Raw genomic sequence first — 17,041 nt, forward strand, 5'->3', positions numbered from 1 at the left:
AGAACATAATATTAGTTAAGGATAACCTGTACATCTGATTGTCTCTCAAGGTGAACATCATGCATGCTTGGCTTTTCTTAGAAAAACGTTTCTCATATATGTACATATATAGAAACATGAAATATTAGTGCTGCGGAATGTGCAGCCCGATCCATAAATATATTATATTGCCGCGGAACGAACAGCCCAATTCATAAATATATTATAATGCCGCGAAACGAACAGCCCGATCCATAAATATATTATATTGCCACGGAACAAATGGCCCAATCCATAAATATATTATATTACCGCGGAACGAATGGACCGATCCATAAATATATTAAATTTCCATGGAACGGGGGCCCGATCGATTTATCCCATAAATCCCGCGTCTGGGTATTCCGCGTCCGGGACAATATCCAGCTGATCGGGTGGTTATGCGTATATAACGCCTCTCCTTTCCCCATACCCCATATATATACATATATATACATATACATATATATATATATATATATATATATATATATATATATAATATAAGTAGCATGCATGAGATCCCAATAAAAGCTATAACTTTATCGGAGTGACGTAAGGTCGGTACCCTCCGATTTATATTAAGGAACAATCATTATCGCTATATCTCACCTTGAAGGAACAAGTAACATAAGGTGAGATTAATAATAATGAATAAAATCGAGAAAATCATGAAATAAGCTCAATAATCTCATAACAGCCTTAAAATCACAAGCTTTGGAACTTCTAGAATTGAAATCATCATCATCATCTTCATCATAGAAAACACCTCATCTTTAGTATCATAAGAAGCTTTTAAGAATCATGAACTTCTAACTTTTGGAAGTAAGAAGGTTATGGAAACATATGGAATCATAACATAGGAATCATGCCTTTTGAACAAAATCATAAGATGAGATCAACATCAACAAATATAATCAAAAATCTTGAAACCAGCTCAGTAATCTCATAATGACATTAAAACCATAACTTTGGAATCTCCAGAAATGGGACCATCATAATCCTCAGCATGGTCCTTATAGAAAACATTCGTCTTCAGCATCATGTAATTTTGAGAATCATGAGCTGCTAGTATTTTGGAAATAAGGTATTATGGAAGTCGAGTATGCGTTCATAGGAAAAGAATCATGCCTTTAAAAGAAAAAGGAATAGCCTTAACATACCTTTTGGTCTCCTTACCAAGGGTGGGGTGTGACAAGATAAATCTCAAAGAATAGTCTTAAGATCATGAATAAGCTCAATAATATCATAAGGATCATGAGATTCATAGACTTCTAGCATTTGGGGAAGCAAGGATATTATGGATATGGCACAAAGGTTTATAACAAAAGAATCATACATTTAGAAAGAAAGGGTTTAGCCTTAACGTACCTTTCAGTTTTCTTGGTCACTTAACGTTTATTCTTCCAAGCCCACAAATCTACACATAAACCATTCATACTATCATTAGGCGCGTTGTCACCCACTTGTCTCAAGCATTTAAATAAAATCCCTTTAGGATTTGTCGAAATTCGGGCAGCATTTCCCGTGTTTATATGCCTAGCCCGAAATCATAATCCAGCAACCAACAACAATAATAATAATACCAACATCAACCACAATATTATCAATACCAATATATTCCATAAAACGTCCCACACAATGTTCTATCCAATTCCTCCACCCACAAATTCATTATATGATCATTTAATAAATTTTCCTCCATAAATAAGTTTAAATCAATATAAATAAGGGAAGATTCATACCTTTCACCCGCTAGAACCGCAATATCTTTAGTTATCACCTTGATTCCAAGCCAAGATTCGCCGCAATACGATATTATAATCACAACTATACGTTATCCGGACCTAAATTAGGAGATTTCACTTAATTTGCGTTAAAATTTAGTGTGCGGAAGTTGGGAGAATTTTCCAAAAATATTGGGAAATATTTGGAGTGTTTTGGACTGAAAATGAGGGGTTTTAGCTCTTATATAGTGGGTTGAAGTCGGTGGCCTTTTGTAGCACTGTAGCAGTGCGCGACACTGCTCTGCCCGCCTAAGTTGTAACATCCATAATTCTCTATTCCGACGCCGTATCGATGAGCGGTTTATTGCGTTGGAAACTAGACTCAACGAACTTCATTTTAGGCTTTTGAAACATCTTAAAACTCCTAATATACCTGAAGATATATCCCTCCAAATTTGACCCAAAATTCTGTCCAAAGTTCTGCCAAATTTTCGACAAATTTATTTTCTTCGATTTGCTTGGTCCCGAAGTCTCCCATAGCTTATTATATGAACTTAAACCCTCGTAACTATAAGGTTGGCGCATATAATCTCATATATCCTTGAAGGTAACTCCAGTAACCGTACTTAAAACAACCATCAATACTTATAAATTTCAACGTACGAAACTACGGGGTGTAACAATTATAGACTTGTGTATTGACATCACATGAGTCTCATACAGTGTATCATCAGTTATTGGCTTAAGTTCCATAATCAGAAACAGTTATCATGCTATCAGTTATAGCTCAGTCTCTGTATCATAAATTGCTTAATGTTGATCACCTGTATCTGTATTTTTGGCCCTAGGCCATAGTTTATGCATATGTATTGCTTGGGCCTAAGGCCACAGTTTTTGTGCACATTATTTGGGCCCTCGTCCACAGTTTATATTTACAGTTATACAGGTGATTCTTCATTCAGAAACAAGAAGTATTCATATCTTTACTTCACATGTTCCATTCAGTTATTAGTTTTAGTTTCAGTACTTACAGTTCTTTCTTTCAGTTTGCTTTACATACCAGTACAATTCAAATGTGCTTATGTCCTTTTTTTATTGCTTGGGGCCTGCATCACGATATATAGGTTGACGATCCAGCTAGCTAGGACGGCTCGTATCAGCTGCTTGGTGAGCCCCAGTTCCTTTGGGGCGTTATCCTGCTTTCGATTTTTCCTGTTTTAGACAGTTATCTTTTCAGTATTCTTTAGAAGCTTCATAAATATAGTCTAGTCAGTCATATATTAGCAAACCTTGATATGTTAGCCTTGTTGGCATTGATTTCGGATGTTTTAGACTTAAAAAGTATTTCTGCATTTGATATATTTCAGCCAGACTTTTTAGTAGATCAGCATGTGTTAGTCTCATTTCCTTAGTTTAGCATGTTTTGATATCACATATTGATTCAACCAGCCTATGAATTCGCCAAAATGCAATACATATGTGTTGAGAGACAAATGAATTGAAATTGACAAGTTCAAGTGTAAGAAATGCATAAAAATATGCAGACAATTACCAGGATACATAAATAACAACACTTGGCACTAATTTGTTACTAAAATTTATTATCTTTGGACAAATGAAAAAGATAAAACTAAATATAATTAATTACTATTTCTAACGTGCCCAAAAGAGAAAGAAAGCCATGTTGAAGCCGTGCATGCATGATCGATCACCTTCCTCCAGGAAGTGGTAAAGTTATATGGCTCGTTATGCTATCAATATGGATACTGCGTTCACTTTGTTCGTATCCAAATCCCAACGGCTGCAGTAAGGATTCTGTCTCCTCCGAATTTTGATCAGTTAGAGCCCATGAGTGCTTCAATCTCGATCCAGCTTCCAATTCTGCTGCAGCATCCTTCATTGTAGGTCTATCCTCCCCTTTAACATTTAAGCATCTCTGTGCAAGCATAGCAACTTTTTTCAATTGCCCTGTACTTCTCTCATCGCAAACTATATTGGCATCTAGAATATCAAACAAATGACCCTTCTCCACTGAAGATGTGAAATATTTAGCTAGATTTCTTTCTTCCTCGGGTCTATCAAAACATAGAGCTTTTCTCCCAGTGAGGAGCTCTGCAAGCACTACTCCGAAACTGTATACATCACTTTTTTCAGTTAGTTGATTTGTTTGCAAGTATTCAGGATCTAGATATCCTAGAGTTCCTTGAACCAATGTAGATAACTCTGTCTGATCAGCAGGAACCAATCTGGATGCTCCGAAATCAGACACTTTGGCTGTATAGCTTTTGTCTAGAAGAATGTTGACAGACTTGATATCTCTGTGGATGATAGGAGGGTAAGCGGCTGAGTGCAAGTATGAAAGTACTCCAGCAGTTTCTGCAGCAACTCTCAGACGAATGTCCAAAGAAAGAGTGGAGGCCTTTACTTTATCATGTAATTGTTCAGAAAGTGTTCCATTGTTGATAAATTCATACACCAATAGTGGAACTTCTGTCTCTAGGCAACAACCTAAGAGCTTAACCACATTCCTATGGTTGATTTGGGAGAGGACAATGACTTCATTTATGAATTGCTCAATCTGATTGCGATCAATTACCTTCGATTTCTTGATGGCAACGATGCGATTATCTTTCAGATATCCTTTGTACACAGTTCCATAACCTCCTTGACCAATAACTCTATCTTTGTCAAAGTCATTAGTTGCCCTTTCTAGCTCTTCCGCTGTGAAAATCTTTATTGTGTTAGTATTACTTGATCCCTCTTGCCCGGTGAGTCGTTGCTGTAGAACTAATCCACCATTTTCTTGGAAAAACTTCTTCTTCATCATTAACATCTTTCTTCTTTGGAATCCAGTGTATGACCAGCCACAAACTATAAGAATCAGAAAAGCAGCCCCTACTGTGACACCTGTAACATAAGATGACTTAGGATAAAAATATATGCACATATGTGCGTGTGGATTCAACAAGAAGGAACTTCTTTCTCTGCATCAGACGTTTTAGGTTGATGTATGCATTTGTTGAAAAGAAAATTGTTACCTTTTTCCAAATCTGGTATATGCAGTGAACGAAGAACTTTGAAGTTCAATTATCCTTTAGTTGATCATAACAGTTTGCCAAAAATTAATAAAGATTACTTGTTCATCATTAGTTGACTCGTTATTGACATATCATTTTTTTTTTTTTTTTTTTTTTTTTAATATATAAATGTTATAAGTTCAAAACTAAGCTGCAAAGAAACAAAGTCGACATGAAACTTATATTGAAAGAGAAAATTATCACCGGAATTTAAAACAAGCAAAGTACTGTTAGTATACTACGTGAAATCCAACTTATGCTAAACTGCTCCATTACTACAAGGAAAAATAATATTTGTAATGGGAGAATCCGTTTTAAATTTGAGCATCAATAGGTATAAAACCGTCACAAATTCCATTACCATTGACGATTCCATCTTAAAACCGTCACAAATCTGTCATAAATATTCTCATCACAAATCTACAAATCTGTGTTTTTCTTTTTCTGTTTATTCATGCAAGAAATAATCAAACAAGTCGTATTTGACGGGCTTCTCCAACAACTAAGAATTACAATTAACCTTTTTCCAGCTGAATTTCAAAGAAGTTAAGAAAGGTACCTATAGCAAGATTATCACGAATTTTTCTCTGAGGATTGTCACGACTGCACTCAGTACCATCACCACTGAAATCTGGAGGGCACGTGCATGTATAATTCCCTTCTGTATTCTTGCAAATGGCATCTTTGGCACACCTATAATCTGGTTTCCGATCTATACATTCGTCGATATCTGCAAACTCATTTTATAAGGTGTTATAATAAGTTCAAAAAGTAAACTAATATAGAGAAAATGAATTTTGATGAAATATCATTTATTTTAAAGGATTTAAGCCCTGCAAATTTATTTTAAAGAAGGTCACAGCAACAATGAAGAAATAGTCTACACCTTCCCACAACCAGAGGAAAAAACCATATTAAATTAAAACATAGAACTAAAAGAAATTTAATTAGGAATTCACAAATATGTAGAGAGGGGAGCAACGTATACATACCTAGGCAGCCATCTTCCAAGTATGGATTCCCATCATATCCGTGCATGCAGAAACAACGATATCCATTTGAATTATCATGACAATTACTGTTTTCACTCTTACATGCGTATGTAATCGAGTTTTTCTTAGCTATTTCACATGTTCCATTACCAATTACCCAATCTACCACAAGAGGAAGCTTCTCTTTGTTCTGCAAACTGCTGAGGTAATTCTTAGAAAAATTAAAAGCACGTTCTTCGACTACAAAAGCATAGCTGCAATTATTACTAGGGCTGCCTTCCACATAAGGATAATCATTGTAGCTGCTTAGGCTTATGGTGACATTCCATGCTCGCCCAGGGATGGATGTCTGGCAGCAACCAACCCCAGAACACTCACCATCATTAGCAGCATCCTCCATACTATCGCAAATGGACGCGCATCCTGTTGTATAGGAGTGTGGTTTGCCAGATTTATACAAAAACAAACCCTGAGCAATGGCATATGTGTCACAACCAATTGCGATGAACTTATTCGCGGTGGAGTTCACAGTTAAGAATGATGGTAATAATATCGATACGCTGTTTCCGTCCGTCCCTGTCCCATTACCGTAACAATCTCTGGCTATGAAATGTTGGATGTTTAGTTGCCCAACGAGAGATATGTTTGTGATTTCAATATTGCTGCTTTGGACAAAAAGCTGGGGAGGTTGAGAGGAGTTGTTACAAGTGACAAGAAATTGATCGTGTAGAAAGCAATCCGGGTTCATCCCAAATGGGAAAGGGACTTTGACACTGCCACAACTTTCATTGCAGTTAGGTTTTGGTTGCATGGCACCAAAAGATACTGAAAAGCAAATTATCACCATTAATATTATCAGATCAAGTACTACCATCATCATATAATTAGGACCCATGATAAAGGAGATTAGGAATATATTATGTGTTTGTTGTGATTTTTGATACTTCGATTCGCTGGCCCATTAATGTATCCTTTTATAATAGCCTACTTATAAGTTTGGAAGGACCAAGTCATTGAAATAGAGGGTCAACTACGTTATAAAATTTTAGGCCCCGTTTGGACATGATTTGAAACCATGGTTTGAAATCATGTTTGGACATGTATTTTGAATATTTTAAGGAGTATTTTCTCTTATAGACATAAAAACCCCACAAGTTGTGAAAACTATCAAAACATTCTCAATTCTTATACAATCTTACCAAATGAGCAAGTCATAGTTCATAACAAAATTAATACGCTAATTCATAACAACCGGCTCAAAATTAATACTAGAAGACCTTTCTAAAAATACAACATCAATTGATCAAATTTTAGTTCAATAAGTAAAATTAAACTACGGGTCTTTTTTTACAAAATTAAAAGGTTGGTAGACATAAATAAAATTTGGTGGAAGTTAATAAAATTGGTAAATGATTGATGGGGGTAATTGTTAAAAATATCTACCAACTTATGGGTCTTTTTTTACAAAATATAAACTTATGGGTTAAATTTTATATTTAAAAAGTTGAAACCATGGTTCCAAACGTATGTCCAAACGTTGGTTTGAAACCATGGGATGGCCAAACGCCTACTTAATGTGGACTATGTCTGTTACACCCCGCACTTTCACTGTTACACCCCGTACCTCGGAGTAGCCTTTGGTTAAATTTGAATATAAGCATGTCGAGCTATGGCTAGGTAAAACAACTTTGGAGTGTGAGGAACGAAGCATTATTAAGTATATTATTTAAGTAAAGGATGAATTATGATCTCGTAAGTCGTAACTGGGAAGGACAACCTTGAAACTAAAGACATGACCAATATCAAGTATGATTAGTTATACATATCATTTATGGAGAGTTTCGGAAGATTTCGGGATCAAGCAAATCGAAAAAAATAAGTTTGACGAAAATTGGGAAAAGGTTGACAGGATTTTGGGCAGATTTTTAGTCAATCTTGGAGGGGTATATCTCCTAGTTTATTAGGAGTTTTAAGGTGCTTCTACAGCCTAAAATAAAGTTCGTCGAGTCTAGTTTCCAACGCAATAAACCGCTCGTGGATACGATATCGGAGCAGATAATTATGGACGTTACAAGTTAGGTGACGGGAAGCGAAACACGTGCTACGATGCAGGCACCTGCTACAGTACTCGGTGTGAACAGTAAAAATCAGAAATTTAAAAAACGAAAATCTGATTTTTTTTCACTCATTTTCTACCACCTTCTCTCCCTAAATTCTCTCTACACTTCCTCTAAACTCTTTCTACCAAATTCATGGTCTAAGATCAATTCAAGTGATTTTGCTTAATCAAGGCCCGGATAACGCATGGTTGTGATTCTAGTATTGTTTTGCGATGGATTTTAGCGTGGATTCAAGTGGATATCGGAGATATTGTTGTTTTAACAAGAATAAGGTATGAATCTCTTTCTATTTACATTAATACCGGTTTATTCTCGGAGACAAAGTCGTTAAGTAATTGTATAGTAAGTTGGTAAGTTATGGAAGTTGGAAAACAGCGTGTGGGCTGTTTTATGGTACATGTTGGTGTTGATAATGTTGTTGTGATGTTGGAATTTTTGTTGTTATTGTTGGTTGTTGAATTATGATTTCGGGCTAGGCATATAAATAGGGGAGATCTTTGCCCGAATTTCGGCAATTCTAGAAAGATTTATTTGAAGGATTAAGACAAGCGTATAAAGGTGAGTCTAACAATGGTATAAATTTTTTTGAATATATATTTACGAGCCTGGGAGGACAAGTGTTGAGTAGTTAACGTTAAGGCGACCAAAAAGGTATGTTAAGGTTATTTCTCTTTCTTTTAAAGGCATGATTCTTTTCCTACCAACCCATGCATGAATTCCATAAAAATCCTCATTTCCAAGAATGTTAGCGATTCATGACTCTTAACGTTTTCATGGTGCTAAAGATGAATAATTTTTTTTTTATGATAACCATGACGATGATTATGAGAGATTTATTTATCAAAACTCCAAGGCATATGGATTTCATGATATTATAAGATGATTTTATTCATAGAGATTTCCAAGTACATGAGCTATATATTATTATGAGGTGATTGAGCTTACTTTGCAATTTATTAATTCCCTTCATTGTTGGTAATCTCACCTTATGACCCTTGTTCCTTCAAGGTGGGATAAACGATGATGATTGATCGATAATATAATCGGAGGCTACCGACCTTACGTCACTCCGATATACTTGTGGCTTTTGATTGGGCTCTCATGCATGCTTTATATATATGTATGTATTTTCTCACACCGCACCACGCTATAGTCGGCCGGGCAAGGCACGTAGATGTGCACACCACTGCAGTGAGCATGTTATGATATTGCCCCGGACGCGGGCTAATGATGATAACACTGAGCCTTAATGGCAGGGCATGATACTATATATATATATATATATATATATATGACACCGAGCCTTAATGGTCGGGCATGATACTATATATATATGACATCGAGCCTTAATGGCCGGGCATGGTACTATATATATGTATAAAAATATTTTTTTTAAAAGGCTAAGCATGCATGACACCGCCTTATGAGGCATCCAGATGTACAGGTTATCCCTCATATTCCATGTTACCTTTCATATCTATATTATGTTGTTATTCATGCCTTACATACTCAGTACATTATTCGTACTAACGTCCCTTCTTGTGGCCGCGTTCGTACCGCCGAGTAGGTGGGAACAGATCGACCGTCGGTGTTCTGTTAGCAAACTCTCGGGAGCACTCCACTTACTTGTAGCCGAGTCTATTTGGTATTGTCCTTATGATCATTTGTATTCTATATAGAGGCTCGTAGACGTGTGTGTACGATTAGATGTTTTATAGCTCCACCGGTTCATATTGTTGTATAATATTTTGGTGGCCTTGTCGGCTTTATTTTGAGCTCTTGATACTTTTTTGTTAGCCTTACCGACTTTATGATATACGTTATGTTGTGGCGACCTTGTCGGTACGCATATGAACATATGTCTTGAATGATCGATATTCCTATGTTGGGCTGCAACGTCTGCGGGTGTTCTTTGAGTTATGATTTATAATGGTCAAAGTAACGCATAAGTCAGGTGGTTCCCGGCCTAAGGGTCGGAGCGCGTTATACTCCTGGAGGGGTGTGACAATGTCAAGGAGAACTGGCGACTTCATGCAGCAAACTTTTTATAGAAAACCTTATAAGAGTATTTTTTACTTCAGAAAATAGTCAGTCAATGGCTACTTTTCTATTTGAAGGGAGGTGAGTATGAGCAAGTATTGTTATTGTCATGCTTTGTATTTTTAAACAAAATAGTCAGTCAATGGCTACTTTTCTATTTGAAGGGAGGTGAGTATGAGCAAGTGTTGTCATTGTTATGCTTTGTATTTTTAAACTTTTTATAGAAAACATTATAAGAGTATTTTTCACTTCAGAAAATAGTCGGTCAATGGCTACTTTTCTATTTGAAGGGAGGTGAGTATGAGCAAGTGTTGTCATTGTCATGCTTTGTATTTGTAAACTTTTTATAGAAAACATTATAAGAGTATTTTTCACTTCAGAAAATGGTCATTCAATGGCTACTTTTCTATTTGAAGGGAGGTGAGTATGAGCAAGTGTTGTCATTGTCATGCTTTGTATTTATAAACTTTTTATAGAAAACATTATAAGAGTATTTTTTACTTCAGAAAATAGTCAGTCAATGGCTACTTTTCTATTTGAAGGGAAGTGAGTATGAGCAAGTGTTGTCATTTTCATGCTTTGTATTTGTAAACTTTTTATAGAAAACCTTATCAGAGTATTTTTTACTTCAGAACATTTATCAATTATTCGATAAATGTTGTATTCGAACTTTAAAAGAGTATAGCGGTCCATTGATTCGATGTATATACATCTTTAACTTGTATAACGGGTTCTTAACATAGACAAACTATTTTCAAAGAAGTCAACAAGTCAAGTGAAGGGCTTAAACCCCAGAAGTTTGAGGTAATAATTTATTGAAATAGACTTCTTCTCTGTGGCTACTACTTTACTTTACTCATGTAATTTGCGTTTCTCTCTAGATTTTAAGGTGAAGTGCTCTCAAAGTCGCAGAGGCAATATTAGATTTTCAGATTACATTTCATTAAGTTATTGCACTCACTTTATTATTAAGATTTAGTGTACATTTCGGCTTTAGGCGTCTCTTGCACTGAGTATAGGAAAATATTTATGTGTATTTAATCTGTTTAATGTTAGCAAGCTTCTCAAAAAAGAAAAATTATCTAAGCAAGCTAATTAATTTTCTTACATCTCCTGAATAGCTACGTCTACATTTGAAGATGATGTACTCATGGCCTGAATAGACTAATAAAGATGAATATGCTGGAGATTTCTTGAATGGATTTATTTTTTGTTTATCGTGTTCAATTGGTTTGGTGAGTTTTTATGATTTATGCTTTTGCCTGTGAAAGTTTTCTAAAGTAGATTAGCTTTAATCTTCTAGAGTTGGAATCATGCGATATTTACATAATTGCTATGATTGACTTCTTGTGTCTTTTCGAATTACTGCTCCTTTTAGTGCGAAGAGATGAAAACCGTAGCCTGATTGGATGAGCTGTCTCAACAATCTACTTCGAGCCCGTGTGGATTAGCTGGAAAAAAAAAATTTAAGCATAAGTGCTTAAAGTCTTTTTTTAAGTGCTGAAAATTATTTTAAAAATAAGCAGTTACTTATTTGGATAAGAGTGCTTAAAGGGTTTTTAGAAATAAGGGTATATTGAAATTAACAGAAAATATAGATAAAAGGATAAAGTTGTTGGTCAAACTAAAATAGCTTTTAAGCCAAAAAAAAAAAGTTGAGTTGAACTTCTTGATTTTGACTTATTTTAAGCACTCTTTAACTTAATTTAAACAGTTTTCTATTTTTACCAAACACCAAATAAATTTAAAATAGCTTATAAACTGGTTTGACTAACTTATAAGCCAATACAACGGGCTCTTCATATCTAAGTACAATTTATTAGTATGGATAGAATTTATGGAACGTGTTTAGCATCCACTGATATACTTCTCTGATTTAAAGTTGACTTGAGGGGAAAGCCCCCTGCCAAAAGGAGATCTTAAGAATATACCATCAGCTCTATTTGCTAAAACATGAGTATTGTAAAATCAAATACATTTTTCTGAAATTGATACCAATTTAGCTCATTATCTGAAACAAGTTATCGCATTAAAATTTATACCATCTTAAACTGAACTTTATCACTTTTTGATTTGGTGCACTCAAATATCCAATGCATAACTGGAAAAATACAAATATTTCATCATGATAGTTGGCCCAGCACTAAACCATAACACAATTATCTTCCATCTTCCCACAGATCCAGTAATATTTTTCCTTTTCGCCGGAGTAGAATCAATAGAGGTGATAAATTAAGTAACAACCTAACCAACAACTTGCAATTGAACAACTATTTAATTATGTTTTGAAGAGATAACGGTGGATGTTTGAAAAATAGTATTGCTATTGAACAATTGAGAGGAGGCAACTTCATCTGTAAAAAGCTTTTGAAATTTTACTATTTGAATATATTGCCCTAAGTATTTCACTGATCTACAAAACATTGATGAGACAGGTTATGTTTACCTGTAGCTCAATATCAAGCAATAGACTGTGAGAGAATCAGAAAAGTCATGTTTCTTGATAATATAAGCGAGCATATATATAATAATCCTTTGTTCACAACTTTACAACCTCCAGTCCTCTTTGTGGGGAATATTTAAGGAAAGAAAGCTAATGCATAAATAAGTAGAGGTTCCAACTGAGAAATATATAAGAGGTGTATTGGTGCATACTAAAAATGTTCCATAAATACTATCCTTAACGATAAATCGTACCTAGATATAAAGTAGATTGTTGAGGCATCTCATCGACACTATCTAAACAACAATTTATCATAAGCCACAAGATTTACTCGCATAATATAAGACGAAAAGATGCAAACTTTCTTTAACCAAACAATTTATCATAGACCTAATTACTTGCGTAACCATACATACATATTCTCTATGGATTCAAACATTTCCCTTTTTAACTGTTTAGGCTTCTATGATGTACAAAAAAATAGGATCACAACTGTAACTACCCGTTCGGTCGTTATTGCAATTTTGACCATTTTGCCCCGTTGACCTGTCCCGAGCCTTATTAGTATTATTTTAACCTGCGGGGAAAGGTGGCACAGTTCCTTAGGCATTGGAGTGAGTTTTGATGTGACTTTTGGAAAATTTAGCTTTTAAGTGAAAACCGTTTGACTCATAGTTGACTTTTGGGTAAACGGACCTTTTTCGGATATCCGTCTATTCCGAGAGGTCCGAATAGTCGTTTAGAACTTGTGTGTATATTCGGTTCGGTTCTCAATGCACTCGGGTGCATTTTGAAACTTGGGTTGGAAAGTTAGCTTTGAGGTATCGGGGGTTGACTCGGTCAACGAGACCTCCATTGAGAATTCTGAGGCCATGAGTGCGTTCGTAGCGCGTTTTTATGTATATCTGCATATTTGGTTTGTGTCCGGGAGATTCCGGAATGGTTCCGAGTGTCGACTCCAAGTTTGGAAGACACCAGAAAAATTGTCTAGTGACCACAAAAGCGGTCGGCTGGCCGCAAAAGCAGCCGTGTGACTGCCAAAGCGGTTGGCCAGAAAAGCGGCCGGGTGGCGGCAAAAGCGGTCGAGCGACAGCAAAAACGACCAGGTGGCTGCCAAAGCGGCCGACGGGCAGTGACTGGGGTATTTAATGATATAAGTCTTTTCATTCATTTATTATTCCGAAAGTAGTTCATCTTGGGAGCTTTTCTAGAGGTTTCTTAGGGCAAACTCTTAGAGGTAAACTCATCCACCTCCTCTATCTAATCTTGATTCATTATCTCACCTATTTATCATTAATCCATGCAAGAATCTTCCTAAAGTTATGAGAACTAAGTGGGTTTTGGGTTATCTTCCTCTAATGAACTTGTGAGTATAAAACCTTATTTTGTTAATGAATTTAGCATGGGTTAGCATGGAATTGATGGGTATTAGCTATTGTAACTTGAATCTTCCTTTTTCCAAGGCTTAATTGGTGAATTAAAGGCTAGGAACATACCCAAATTTGGGGGTTTTCTAGATAATCCGAATTTTGAGTAATTGTTAGCTAAATTAGTTGATTATTGATGGGAATTGAACATCTATGTTACACCTCGGAAAAATTTCATGTCGTTGGACAATGAATAGACTAAAGCGGGGTAAGAAGTGTATGATGTTTCTACGAGTAACAAAGGTTACTAAATGGTTCTAATTAAGATTCCAAAGACGTTTGAAGCAAGAGAAGAAAATTCGTTAAGAAAGGGGAAGTATACGTTGTGTTTCGGAAAGGATTTGCAAAGTACCGAGTTAATGTTGACTGAAGGATGTCTTAAAGAAGAGTTGTAACGCCCCTTAGATTGTTAATGAAGTGTTAAACAACTGCCAATAAGGTTCCATAAGGATTGGAGAAAAAACGAAATGATGAGGACAAGTTTCGAGAAATTGTGGATTGTACGGTACTTTATACGGCCCGTATAATTTATACGGCCCGTATATCAGTCCATAGAACTCTCCCAGAGGAGGATGAGATTCTAGAGGAAATGTACGGTCCAATTATTTCCGCACTTGTTATATTATTACAATCAGACTTACGTGATTTATTCTCTTCCGCTTATTTAATTATATATTTACGTTTTCACTATCGTTGGGTTGAGGGTTCGCTTACCGAGGTGGGAAAGGTAGGTGCCCGCACGACTTAGCTAAATTGGGTCGTGACAACAACTCAAGAGATTGGAACATCAGCAGTATGCACAAACTCAGAGAAACAGAATAAATTTTTTAATTGGTTTCTAGTTAAAGAAATCATGCCCGGCAACATCTTGTATATGACTGCCGCATCAACTTCTGGGACATTGCACTCTTATTTACTTTGCTCTTCTTACCTCACACAAGTTAAATTTCAATGGTTACTAACTTCAGAGTCCTCTTTTCACTATCATATTCACCACCACTGGATCAATCTTTATTTCAAAGCTCTTAATAATACCTTTGAGAAAGGCAAATTGCTATAGAAACCTCATCTTCTTATGCAGCTCAAATTATCTATTGGCAATATACCACTTAACCTCATTAAACATTACTGATAGGATCATAAGCCTATGGTCATAATTAGACAACACTAATAGCTACACCTTTGTCGCCCACTAAGCTTTGTATTAATTCTTAAAAAAGAAATAAACAAAATACCAACATCTGTTAATTGGATGAATATAAGTACAACTGAAAAATATGATTTTCTGAAAATGTTCAAACTTACCATCTCTACATTTGGGGAAGCAAACTCATATTGAAGTTATTAAAGATGGATCAATTAGTTGTTTTACGCCAGTTTCTAATGCGATAGTCAATATGTAGTTTAGGAGTGTGAACATGGATTCTGCATTGCTGGAATTTTCTAATATCTTGAATTGGGATGTCATTCTCGGGATTCTGTAATATGTTGGCTATTTGATCAGACTGTGTCCTGAAACATGACCAGCAAGAACTTATGGGGAATTGACCAATATGTTGCAGATTATTTAGCTTATACAAAGCTGAAAATGGAATGGAATGGGACGTGATGCTTACTGTAGAGTCGCTAAGTTTAAAGAAGAAAGAGACTGGAAGAACTCAATGGTGAACAAATGAAGTAGCAGAGAAAAGATACTAATCTGGGCTCTGCAAATTACAGTATGCACATAAGCACATCAATAGAGCATATGTGTATACCCATGTTATCACAAACACAGCATAAGGGATAAACACAAATCGGATACAAGCAGCTCAAATAAATTGGTTGAAGCTTGGAACGCACAGTTCCAAAGAAATCAAGCAACAATATTTTGTATCTCCCATTACAGCAAAAAGAAATGGAGAGTACGTTTTAGACTAGCAGAAGATTGCAGAGGCCTAAGCTCAAATATTACAACTAACTTTTCTTTCTATTGACAACTTTGTCGTTTCAGTCAAATCTCATGAATGTTATGTCTCACCTAGAGCAAAAAAGAATTGAGTGATTTCAACAGAATTATACAGTGGAGTGTGATAGTGCCAGTTAGGAAAGGTGCATCTGTTCACAGTGGGATTTCAATAATATAGCATAAACAACATGACATGCTACAACCAGCACAGTAGAGCATTGCAGACAAAGTGTCATTAACTTTAGCTTCGGGTAGAAATAGTGTAACCAGTTTCCATAGAAAGATTTAAAATAACATTACATTCACTTATACCAAGCCTCAAGCCAAAAAGTATGAAAACGAGAATGCATAGGGAAAACAGTAATTACCCTGAATGCAGGCTGGTAGTCAGCTGGAGCTCCACCCTTGTCACCGCCAAACTCACCCAGTGGACCTCTTGGACCAGCACGATAACCATCCCTGTCACCAAACCTTGGTCTATCTCCCTCAAACCTAGGCGGTCCACTGCAATCCATCAATACATCCAATCGCTCACAATTGATAACAAAGCTAGAGTTAAAACAAAGTAATTTGTTCGACATACTCCCTCCGATTCAAAATAAGTGTCCACTTAGCCTTTTTTTAAATTCAAATTAAGGGTCCACTTACGTAATCAAGGAAATATTTATGTTTTCTTCCAAATTTACCCCTATTAGATAAGTGAGTTTTAATGTAATCAATAAACTATATTAATTAAATAATATTTAATTAAGAATAGTTTAGCCAAAATACCGCCATCATAGCTCTGGTTTATATTCCTCCAAACACTCTCATTCTTGTTTCCTTTTCTGCATTTTATCTCCATTAACATTTGAAAAGAAAGATATGAAAGCAGCTGTTCGCCATAGCACAAATATAGACTTATATGAGAAAGAATAGAAAAAAGAATCCGCGACTTAAGTAAAGACAAAAACAAAAAGTTGAACCAAACTAACACAAAAAAAAAAAAATACATTAGTAGTTTTCACGCACGAATTTTGTGCGTGGATAGGGGTCAACTGTTTTTTTTTTTTTTTTTTTTTGTGTTACCTTGCCAATCATGTTTTTTTTCATACTTTGGGCAAAGATTAGTCATGTTTTAAAACCCCAAAATATCAATATTTTATATAAAACTTAATATCTTTTTTTGCGTACAATAATGTCGGCTCATTACATCAAGTCCACCTAAACGTTTGGATTGTCGTTTTAGGCGTTCTAAAGTGGGACGAAG

General features: G+C 35.6%; 2 protein-coding genes across 2 annotated transcripts; both read right to left on the reverse strand.

Annotated features, from left to right (window-relative positions):
* Positions 1-3,319: 3,319 nt before the first annotated feature.
* On the reverse strand, positions 3,320-6,709 carry LOC132066210 (wall-associated receptor kinase 2-like). The gene is made up of 3 exons (XM_059459569.1): positions 5,815-6,709; positions 5,382-5,552; positions 3,320-4,652 (listed from the first exon to the last, which is right to left on the reverse strand). Exons 1-3 carry the CDS (start codon positions 6,707-6,709, stop codon positions 3,454-3,456), a joined length of 2,265 nt encoding a protein of 754 aa, XP_059315552.1. The 3' UTR covers positions 3,320-3,453.
* Positions 6,710-15,076: 8,367 nt separating this feature from the next.
* On the reverse strand, positions 15,077-16,532 carry LOC132030520 (uncharacterized). Its single transcript, XM_059420185.1, has 3 exons — positions 16,161-16,532; positions 15,461-15,550; positions 15,077-15,356 (listed from the first exon to the last, which is right to left on the reverse strand). The coding sequence occupies exons 1-3, from the start codon at positions 16,247-16,249 to the stop codon at positions 15,200-15,202; spliced, it is 336 nt and encodes a 111-aa protein (XP_059276168.1). The 5' UTR covers positions 16,250-16,532; the 3' UTR covers positions 15,077-15,199.
* Between the last annotated feature and the right edge of the window lie 509 nt (positions 16,533-17,041).

The sequence above is a fragment of the Lycium ferocissimum genome, chromosome 1 (assembly GCF_029784015.1).
Source record: "Lycium ferocissimum isolate CSIRO_LF1 chromosome 1, AGI_CSIRO_Lferr_CH_V1, whole genome shotgun sequence".
NCBI lineage: Eukaryota > Viridiplantae > Streptophyta > Magnoliopsida > Solanales > Solanaceae > Lycium > Lycium ferocissimum.